The sequence below is a fragment of the Lactuca sativa genome, chromosome 4, assembly GCF_002870075.4.
Source record: "Lactuca sativa cultivar Salinas chromosome 4, Lsat_Salinas_v11, whole genome shotgun sequence".
Taxonomy (NCBI): domain Eukaryota; kingdom Viridiplantae; phylum Streptophyta; class Magnoliopsida; order Asterales; family Asteraceae; genus Lactuca; species Lactuca sativa.
In genome coordinates, this window is record NC_056626.2 from 206145647 (window position 1) to 206156998 (window position 11352).

At 41.9% G+C, this 11352-nt stretch overlaps 2 protein-coding genes across 2 annotated transcripts; both read right to left on the reverse strand.

The window, feature by feature from the left end:
- Positions 1-1518: 1518 nt before the first annotated feature.
- LOC111902288 (uncharacterized mitochondrial protein AtMg00820-like) lies at positions 1519-1917 on the reverse strand. Its single transcript, XM_023898142.1, has one exon. It carries the CDS (start codon positions 1915-1917, stop codon positions 1519-1521), a length of 399 nt encoding a protein of 132 aa, XP_023753910.1.
- Positions 1918-3650: 1733 nt separating this feature from the next.
- Positions 3651-4283, reverse strand: LOC111902290 (uncharacterized). The gene has a single exon (XM_023898143.1). It carries the CDS (start codon positions 4281-4283, stop codon positions 3651-3653), a length of 633 nt encoding a protein of 210 aa, XP_023753911.1.
- Positions 4284-11352: the final 7069 nt, after the last annotated feature.

The following is an 11352-nucleotide window of genomic DNA, read 5'->3' on the forward strand; positions in this document are numbered from 1 at the left end:
CTAACCGGTAACCATTGATCTGAAATTAGGTTGTCATTAGTTAGACGACAATAGATGGAGTGGTGGACTGAGCACGCAAAAGGCAGCAGGGGGAAAGTCGGTGAAGGTGAGGGTCGATTAGATGTCCCTAATTGTTACAGAGAGGCACAATGGACGAATATTTTAGAAGTTAATTGTATTAGTCGAGTATTTCCCTTGAAAACATATGGAATATATTGAATAATATATATAGGATACAGTACAATAGAATGGGTCGAACCCTACTAGGCCTATATCTATAATATACACTAATATGCCCCCGTAGTTTGAGGGGGGTGTTGGCGAATACTCAAACTGGATCTGAAGTTAGAGAATAGAGGATAGGGCAGACCCTTAGTGAAAATATCAGCGTACTGGTAGCAAGACGGAACATGAAGAACACGGATATGACCAATAGCAACTTTGTCCCGGACAAAATGCAGGTCAAGCTCGATGTGTTTTGTTCGTTGATGTTGAACCGGATTGGAATACATGTATATGGCGCTAATATTGTCACAATATACAAGGGTCGCAGACCGTAAGGGATGGTGAAGCTCTAAAAAGAGGTTGCGAAGCCAAGATGTCTCTGCTACAGCGTTGGCAACGCCACGATACTCGGCTTCAGCACTTGACCGAGAGACTGTGTGTTGTCGTTTGGATGACCAAGAAATGAGATTATCCCCAAGGAAGACACAGTAGCCAAATATGGACCGTCGTGTGACAGGACATCCCCCCCCCCCCCCAATCAGCATCAGAGTAAGCAGTCATGGAAAAGACTGGGGAGGAATGGAGCTGAAGACCATAGTCGAGAGTCCCACGTAAGTAACGGAGAATGCACTTGAGATCCTGAAGATGCTGATCTCGAGGGTCGTGCATATACAAACATATCTGCTAAACGACAAAGGAGATATCCGGTCTCGTAAAGGTCAAGTACTGTAATGCCCCTGCAAGGCTACGATACATGCTGGGGTCAGCAACTGGTGATCCGGTGGCACCAATTTTGGTGGATGAGTCAACTGGTGTGCGTGATGGATTACAATCAGACATATTGGCACGCTTTAGAAGGTCGGTTGCATATTGCTTCTGCGAAAGAAACATACCTTTCGAAGAGCGAGTGACAGAGATCCCGAGAAAGTAATTCAGTGGGCCAAGATCAGTCATGGAAAACTCTAGTCCAAGTTTGGTGATGATGCTTTGGAGTAGATTCGTAGTGGAGGTAGTGAGCACAATATCATCAACATATAAGAGAAGATAAGCAACATCACGTCCATGTCTAAGTATACATAAAGAAGAGTCAGTTTTACTCAGTTGAAAACCGAGAGTAGTGGCATGTTGGGCAAAACATTGAAACCATGCTCTAGGATCCTGCTTTAGACCATATAAGGATCGATGAAGGCGACATACGTGATGAGGGGCATTCGGGTTGGCGAATCCAGGTGGTTGAAACATGTAAACTGTTTTTGTGAGGTGACCGTGTAGAAAGGCATTTTTCACATCTAACTAGTGAACAGGACACTGTCTAGAAACTGCAATGCTGAGAACAGTACGATTGGTAGCAGGTTTAACAACCGGACTAAAAGTTTCAATACAATCAATACCCGGTTCTTGGCTTTTACCGTTTTCCATGAGACGGGCTTTGTACATGCTAAGAGTGCCATCTGCATTGAATTTGTGTTTAAATAGCCACATAGAACGAACAATATTAACCCCCGGTGGTCGAGGAACAACAGACCACATATTATTTTTAATAAGCGCACTATATTCATCATACATGGCATTTTTCCAATACGGGTCTTGAAGGGCATGGATGTGATTTTTTGGAATAGGTGAGAGTATGTCAGTGTGAAGGTTCAAACGATGAATAGGTTTAACGATACCCGATTGAGAACGAGTTCGCATTGGATGTAGGGGAGGAGGAGCTCTTGAGGGCAGTGTAGTGGTAGTGGTTGGCGTAGGCTGAGTTACTGATGACGATGAGGGGGAGGTGTCAACAGTGGTAGAGGAGATGGGAGAGGGAGTTGGCGGTGTCGAAGAGGCAGTGCCTGCTGTAGTAGGTTGTTGAGGGTTGATAGAGGTCAAGTGACGAGTGGCAATGGTATTTGGTTCGATGTTGGAATCAAGGAAAAGGTATGAAGGAGGGTTATTTAGTGTGACGGAAGCGTAAGGGAATGTTTGCTCATCAAAGGTAACATGACGAGAGAAAATAACATTTTTGGTGTGAAGGTCAAAACATCAAAATCCCCGGTGATTTTCGGGATAGCCAAGGAAAATGCAAGGCAAGGATCGAGGAGCAAGCTTGTGAGAAGCATGAATGTTGGGGTAGCATAGGCAGCTGAAAACACGAAGGTGATCAAATGAGGGTTGTTTGTTATATAGTTTGAAGTAGGGTGTTGAGTTGTTGATGGATTTTGAGGGGATTCGATTGAGAAGATGAGATGCCATATGAAGCGCCTCAACCAAAAATGTGGGTGGAAGGTGAGCTTGAAACATTAAGGAGCGGATGAGATTGTTAATAGTGCGGAGCATGCGCTCCGATTTACCGTTTTGTTGGGATGTTTGTGGACACGAGAAGCGGAATCTTATACCATTTTGGTCAAAGAGATTGCGAAGGGTATTGTTGTCAAATCCCCCCCCCCCCCCCCCCCCCCCCCCCCATGATCACATTGAAAAACTCTAATTTCAGTGTTGAATTGAGTTTGGACATGGGCACGAAAGTGTAAGAAATTGGAAATAGCGTCACTTTTCCGTCTTAAAGGATAAACCCAAACATAACGAGAAAAATTGTCAAGAAAAATGATGTAATATTTTAGACCACTAAGACTAGCAATGGGAGATGTCCAAATATCAGAGTGGATAATATCGAAAGGAGCACCATGAATTTTATTAGAGCTAAAAAATGGAAGACAAACGTGTTTTCCTAATTGACAAGCATTGCAAAGAGAATGAGACATAGTCTTATTACAAGAAATTAAACGACTTGAAATCATAAAACGAAGCACTTCATTGTCGGGATGCCCAAGCCTTCGGTGCCACGTAGATGGACTTGGTGACAAAAAAACTTGAGGAAAATTCTTGAGGTGATGGAAAGGGTAGAGCTTGCCAGTGCTATCACAACGGATGAGTATTTTATTGGTCAAAGGATCCTTCACAGAAAAACCATTTTTGTCAAACTCAATGGAACAATTATTATCGCGAGTAAACTTTCATACAGAAATAAGGTTTTTAAAAATATTTGGTGTGACAAGGACATGATTTAGGTGTAGGGTGCGAGAAGGTGTAGATAAAATGCCATGACCCGTGTTGGTGACAGGTATTGGAGACCCGTCATCAACAAGAATTGATGAAAAAGGACGCGAATTAAAAATAGTACGTAAGTTACCCGTATTCGACGAGAGATGGTTGGTAGCGCCGGTATCCATAAACCACTCCGAGTTGGACGGATCTTGTAAATTCATTGCCTGAAAAGCTTGTGGGAGGATGGTGGGCTGATCCTGGAAGTTATTTGTGGGCCAGGTAGAAAAGACAGCATGCTGTTGGGCCTGTTGTTGTTGACGACTTGGTCCAGAAGAAGAGGCAGCAACCAATGGTGGATAGGGCTGTTGATGTGCTTGTTTACCCAAGGCCCACATCTGTTACCAATTTAGGGCAGCCCAAGGAGGGGGATAATACGTGTTCCAGGAGCCCCACGCAGAATTCCCACCTGAGTTGGAGCGACGATCTTGCTGTCGCTTATCGCTGCCACGCCGACGATTATTTTGTTGTCGGCGGTCGAAGTGTTGTCGCCGGTCACCACCATCGTTTTGCCGCCGGTCTTGGTCTCCAAGACGAGGCTGATGTGACGGATTTTGAGCATCAATTCCAGTAAAAAGAGAAGCCGGTGAGGAGCTATGATCACGATGGGTTGCTGTAGATGAACGGGGATGCAGGAGGCGTGTTTCTTCAACCATTAGCATGGAGCGAGCTTGTTGGAAAGACGGAATGGGTCGTTGATGACGAATGATGCTTGAGACATTGTCGAACTTATCTCCAAGGCCATTAATCATGTAAATGACTAGATTCTTCTCGGGCACGGGCTGATCAATGTTGGCAAGAAGGTCAGACAATACTTTGATTTTGTGGCAATAGTCGTGAATGGACATGTTTCTGATCTCGATTGACCGGAGGTCTTGGTCGAGTTGCATTGCATGGGAGTCTTTGTTGTCTCGGAAGAGATCTTCAAGACCTTTCCACAAATCATATGCTGTCATTCCAGGTTTCAAAACCATTTGGAGTAAGGATTTGTGAATAGTGCCGAAAATACAAAGCTTGACAAGATTGTCAATTTGCTCCCATTTGGAGGTCGTAGCTTGTTACGCAGGTTTGGAGATGTGGTGTTTGACACCAAAATTGGTGCAACAGGCAGTAAATAGCTCACACCAGGTGTCATAATTGAGTTCTTCGAGGTCGAGGGTGATGGGAACATAGGTCCGGATGTTTGTGATACCGAAAGGTTTATCAGTAGCATCTGTATTGACTTTATCTCCAGCCATGGAGGGAAGGTAGGGCCGGCCACAGGTGAGAAAAGAAACGAAAAGGAAGGAAGAAGATAGGATCGAGAAGGAAAGAATCAAGAAGAAAAATGTTAGATATTGACTATTGGCTGTGATACCATATTAGTCGAGTATTTCCCTTGAAAACATATGGAATATATTGAATAATATATATAGGATACGGTACATTAGAATGGGCCGAACCCTACAAGGCCTATATCTATAATATACACTAATAAATTGTTGTTTCTTGTTGTTCGATTACTGGAGAGGGTGTTAAAACGAAGAAGTGAAGTCAGAAGTTGGAACTCCGAACCACAAATTCGTGAATAATTAAAGCTAAAAGATTTTTTATTCTGATTTCTCTAATTCTCTCTTTTTCGGCGTCCCAAAGAAAAGGAACGAAAAGGTGGGAGATGAGAGGTGGGACACCTCAATCATATGGGAAGGAAATAAAAACCTAAAAAATATTTGGGGTAAAAGAAAGTGGGTAGACAAAAATTTCATTTGCCAAAGCAATTAACTACCAAAATATAAAATAACATATAAACTTTTATTTTATTTTTTTATTTTAATATTTTTTTGTTAATATAAGTATTTTATACTTAGAGGGATGACTCATCTTTTTTTTTTTTTTTTTTTTTTGTGAATGTAAATAAAGTATAACATGATGTATGGAAAATTCAAAATATTGTGATATAAATATGTAATTATAAAAAAATAATATACTATTATTAGCATATAATCTATAAATAAAAAACTGTATTTCTTATAATTTACAGTTAATAAATAAAAACATTAATGCAAGGTGTTAGTGTGGTGAGGATGTGTATAGCGGTGTAGGTGGGAGTGTGATGAGATGGGTGGTTGTAGGTGTGGTTTAGAGCGGATATCAATGGTATGGTTAGGAGTAGGATTGTAAGGTGTGGGTAGGGGTCAGGTGGGTAGATACGGGAGTTGGGATAAAATAGGGAAGGGTAGTGTATTGGTGTGGGTTTGTAGGTGGGGATGAAGTGTGTTATTTGTTTGGTTATGGTGGTAAGGGTGGGGTGGGTGTGGGGGATATGGGTGACACTTTAAATATAACAACCGGTTTCGAATCGCTTAATTATTCGGGGTTGCGACCCGATCATCAGTTATCATAAGGCTTGAGGAAGAAAGGATTTGTCCCTTTTGGATGAGGGTGTTAAAGTTTAAGTGATTCGACCGTTCGATGTTGTTTCGGAGCCCAAGGGCATAATCGTAATTTGTTAACTCGGTCCTTTATAAATTTTAGGTTTTGTTCGGGAAGTTTTAAGGCTATGATGGGTTGCTAGAAGTGTAGGGCTTCTCGTCACCTTTCCGTAGATATAAAGTTCGTCAGAAACGGACTTAGATCGAAGAAGTTATGGTGTTCGGAGTTTTCACGGTGTAAGAAGAAACCCTAGTATGCGCGACGTACATAGGGAGTACGCAAGGCGTACTGGTACGAAGGGCAATACGTTAGGCGTACATTGGTGTACGCTTAGCGTACCCAGAAGGAAGGATCGCGAACCTCGGCCTCGTACACTGGGCGTACGAAGGGTGCTTTAACCCTAAATTTTGATCATGTGTACCCTATTTACACATACTTATTCCTTAGGGTTGGCCTCCTTATCAGACTATAAAGCCCCAAAAAGCCCTAAAAACGAGTCTCAACCTCCATGGTTGGGTGTTTGAGCCATTGGTGAGAATTTGGTGTTCATTTTGTGGATCTAGAAGGAGAAGCTTGAAGACTTATTCTTTCAAGGATATCTTTGAGATCCAACATTTTCATCTCCTTTTGGTACCTTGGGAGGTATAAAGTCCAAAACTTTCCTTTTCATTCTTCTTCTTGGTTCATTTTTTTTTTGTCATTTTGACCCTTTTGGTTGATGATTGGGAGTTAAAGTCGTTTTTGAAGCTTGTAATTGTAGATCTAGATATATCACCGGTTATTTGGGCTTAAAAGTGCAAATTTACGGTGGTTTTGGTTCCATGCATGTATTAAGTCAAGTATTAAGCTTCTTTGAGCTCTAGAGTCCCATTTAGCCACGCATGCACATAAAGTTGGCAACTTTATGTGATTAACCGCCTTGGAGAAGTCAGATATGAGTTTGGACCCAAGGTTTAATGGATTAAGTGGTAAATTGGAAAGATGGTTATGGCTAGTGAGTACACTGGGAGTACAAGTATGTACGTTGCACGTACAAGCCTTCTATGTTGTACGCTGAGCGTACAGGCTAAGTACGCCCCGGAAACTTGACAGACTAGGGCCCTTTCATTTTGAGCTTCGTTGTGTTGGGCCATGTTGGGCCATCTGGATTTTCATGTTTCGGTTGTTGTGACTTGTTGGGCCTTCTTGGGAGAAGGCCCACAAAAGTAATTGGGCTCAATTTGGAAAATTGGGCCATATTTGGACCTTAGATGTTTATATTAGATTTTGGGCCTTTGGACATCTAGTTGGACCTTGGCTTTGTGCTAAGCTTGAGAAAGCATAAGAGCTATAGCAAGAGCTATAATAGAGATGATTGTCTTTGTGATAATTATCAGGTATGTCACTATCTGTTATGCTTTATGTGCCAGTATGCTATGATGTTATGTGATATTGGTAGGAGGGGTAGGATAGACCCTAGTGCCGGTCGATAGGGTCGAAGGGGTATGCCGACACCCAGATAAGCTAGGCAGTATATGACATATATGTGTATGCACTAGGATGCTATGTGGTAGAAGTAGGGGTGAAATAGTCCCCGGTACCAGTCGAAAGGACCGAAGGGGTAGGCCAGCACCCTGATATGCTAGGCGAGGTACCGGTCGAAAGGAGCGAAGGGGTACGCCAGCACCCTGATATGCTAGGCGAGGTAGCACTCGAAAGGACCGAAGGGGGAGGCCAACACCCTGATATCCTAGGAGAGGTACCGTTTGACAGGACCGAAGGGGTAGACTAGCACCCTGATATGCTAGGCAGTTACCAGTTGAAAGAGACCGAAAGATTTGTCCAGTACCCGAATATGTTAGACAGGATGTATATTGTATGGTATGTGGTATGATGGGGGAACTCACTAACCTTTGGGTTTATGGTTTTCAGTTTTTGTTTTAGGTTCTTCTTCCTCGAAGGGAAAGGAGCCGGCAAGGTAGCAGCGCATCACACAAACGATTTTCCACATATGGGATTCTTGGGATTTGTACTCTGACATTATTACTATCTTATGACATGCTTATGAGACATATGATCTATGGGTTTTAGGAAAAAAGATAACTTGATGTTGTTTTCTAAAATTTTTTTTATGAATCGTTAAATCAAAAATGAAATTTTTGGTCTTAAATTTTGGGATGTTACAAATTGGTATCAGTCATCAGAGCCTTTGTTTGAGGGATTCAGACACACCTTCGGGGGTGTCTGGACTCAAATCGAGGGTTTAAAAGATTTTTTTTTACAAGAAAATAGTTTTTCTAAAAAATTTAAAATAAAGAATTTTGAGAAAGAACAAGGTGTGTGATGCGTGCAATCGGGCGAGCTCAAGTAAGTTTTCCCCAAGATACCCATACATGTTTGTTATGATATATGATATGATTATGAGAACTGCATGATCGATTAGGGTTGCGGATCTAGGAAGATGCCTTATGTGCCTACTATATATACTTATTGAATGACATGCTAGAACTGATTAGTTAGTGATATGATGGACTTAATAGGATATGCTTGGTTTGGTTACTCAATGCCCGTATGTTGCTTGCTTTTTGCTTTTAGGAGTTCTAGTTACATTTAACTAATTAGTAAACGAATACGTTAAGTTACATATTGCGAGGACTAAATAATTTCAGAAGGTTAGGTCTAGCCCTATTTCATAGCTCTTGTTTAAGTCCAATCGTTGTAGGGTAGGATCTCTCATTCGAAGAATTATGTAGTCTTAGTGATATATAATGGTATTCACGAGCTAGTTAGGTAAAGGTAGCAGGGCTTTCTTATGCTGCTGATGGCGGAGAGTAGGTCAGAGAGTTACCCTAGGGTAAGCCTAGCATGAGATTAGTGCAGCGAGCAGTAGTAGTGAAAGGGACATGGTGAAGTCAAGGAAATTCTTGAGGAAAGTATGGATCGATGTGGAAGGTAGTATGGGCCCGTACTACTGAAAGCAAAGGATCCGTACTCGAGTTAAGGAGGGTTGAGATAGAAGAAGGGAACTTGTAGAGTGTGTGATACCTCTTGTGGTTATGTATGACCCTGAAGATTATGTGTTTTGTTTCATAATGGTGGTGAGACGTCACGGAGCAGGAGGTTCAGGGTCTGGGTTAGGATCAGGTTCAGGTTCGGGTGCAGCTTTCGAGCCGTTTGATGACGGACGACGCGAGTTCATCGCAACCGAGATTACAAGAGGCATCCTAGAGGAGACCCCGATGATTTTCGGGTCAATCAAGGAAGGGATCATCGAGCTGATGGAGGAGCATCTCAGGGCGTTCAGGAGTGACATGGCATCTACAGACAGGGACACGCACACTCTCCTTCAAGGATTTCATGGGATGTGGTACGCTAGACTTTTACGGGGTGAAGGACCACATTGTGCCCAGGAGGTGAATTGTAGACATCGAGTCCGCACAGTTGACGAGCTTCTGCCCTGAGAGGTCGATGGCCCGGTATGCTGCAGGGTGTTTGAGGGATCGAGCTAAAGACAGGTGGGAGGCAGTCAGGGATTCGTTAGGAGCCCCCAGCCATTGAGACTATGACTTGGTCGGACTTTATGAACAGGTTTCGGGCTGGGTTTGCACTAGTTGTGGAGATTCAACAGCTGGCCAGGGAGTTTCTTGATATGAGACAGATGACTGAGTCGGTGGCGGAGATTACTACCAATTTCAGGGAGAGGGCCTTACTGGTGCCTTAGTACGCAGGTGATGAGAAGATGAGGTGTAACACCCGGTTCCTGGTATGTAATTAATTTCAAGTATTTTGGAATTGTACTCTGGAACTTGACGAGTTGGAGGCCCAACTCATTGAGTAGACTCGTCATTATTCGGGGGTTGTAGTGATCTATTGGACGAGTCGGGGGACCGACTCAACGAGTAGGATTTGTCTGGACAAAACCCTAATATTTAGGGTTTGCACCCTATTAAACACTTTATCTCGTCCCAAACCAGCCTCCATCACCCCTCCCAACTTAGAGAAGCCCTAGATTGAAACCCTAACCTTGTTTGAGTGATCTTGAGCCTTTTTGTGTGTTTTTGAAGTTGGAAAGGAGGAAGGAAGCTTGGGAGTTCAAGCAGAAGCAAGAAGATCAAGAGGTTTTACTCCATTCTCAGCTTATTCAAGGTAAAAAGCTGGAACCTTAACCATCTATCTCTTAGATTTTGATTTGGGGCTATTTATACCCTTTTTATGAGCATAGTGAATCCATAATCGGATTTTGTATGTGTGCTTGGTGTTTCACTTCAGATCTAGAACTATTAGGGGTCCATATGGCATAAAGGTGCCAACTTTGTTGTCATAAGCACCCCATGCATCTTGTAGACTTCTTTTTATAAATTTTGGAGCCAAAAACCCCATGCATGGACATCAAGTTCGTAGCTTTACGTATGAAATGGACCCTAGGAAGTCAGATCTATGGTTTTGATGCAATAAGACCCATTATAATTGAAGTTATAGTTTCGGACTAGGAGGGACTCGGCGAGTCGGGACGCATTTTCCCCCGAACGTCTTCTGGAAATGGTTTTGGTTGAGTGGAGGGAACACTCAGCCTGCTAGGGGTTTGTTTTGGACCTGGAAATCATAAAACTCGGCGAGTGGATGAACAGACTCGGCGAGTTCAAGACAATGTCCCAACCACATGAAGATGGACTCGACGAGTTCAAGGAGAACTTGGTGAGTCATAGACTGAACATCTTCATATGGATGAAGATGAACTCGACGAGTTCAAGGACGAACTTGACGAGTCGGTTGAAGATAGTCAGATGTGTTATTGAAGGCGAACTCGTCGAGCTCTTGCTAGACTCGAAGAGTAAGGACGAGATTATGGCAGTAGGTGAACATGCGGACACGGCGAGTTGGCGGACAAACTCGGCGAGTCGAGTCAACCAAATGTTGACTTTGACCAGATGATTGACCATTGAACAAGGTGTTAACCTTGAACTTGAGTTGACCACACACGCTCCACTAACGACCAATAAAGTGAAATGTGCAATTTCATGGGTTAGCATCAAATTCACATTTTCTTAAAGTAACTAAGATTTGGGAATTTATAAAAGCATTTAGTTACTTTGTATTTTCATTATATTTTTAATGAGAGCTTAGTTTACTATCCTACCTGTTGGGCTAACGACCCTCCACTAGTCAAGCGTGCGGTGGATACCCAATGACGATCATTTTACAGGCCGCTTCCTTAACCACCCCTTATAGACCGACTTTGTGAATGAGGCCTGCTAACGGTAAGACTGACTTATTCTTATATATATATATATATATATATATATATATATATATATATATATATATATATATATATATATATATGTATATATATACACACACACACACATAAATTAAACCCTTAATATTATAATAGTATAAGGGTGTATTTTAAACTTTTTAAAACACTAGGGTTTTAGAATTTAATATTTCATAATTAAAACTTTTAATCAAATTTTAAATTCCAAACCTTGAGGGAAAATTTTGAAACTTTCTAGATGAAATTTATAATAATTAAATTAATCATTTAATTTTATCTTTATAAAAAATTCGACCTAATCTACTTTATATGGTAAGATAATTCAAATCAAATTTTACAAATAATTAATTTATCACATAATCTTTTAATTATCT

Coding starts and splice junctions, on each gene's coding strand:
- LOC111902290 (XM_023898143.1), bottom strand. CDS start 4,283: ATGGTTTTGAAACCTGGAATGACAGCATATGATTTGTGGAAAGGTCTT.
- LOC111902288 (XM_023898142.1), bottom strand. CDS start 1,917: ATGCGAACTCGTTCTCAATCGGGTATCGTTAAACCTATTCATCGTTTG.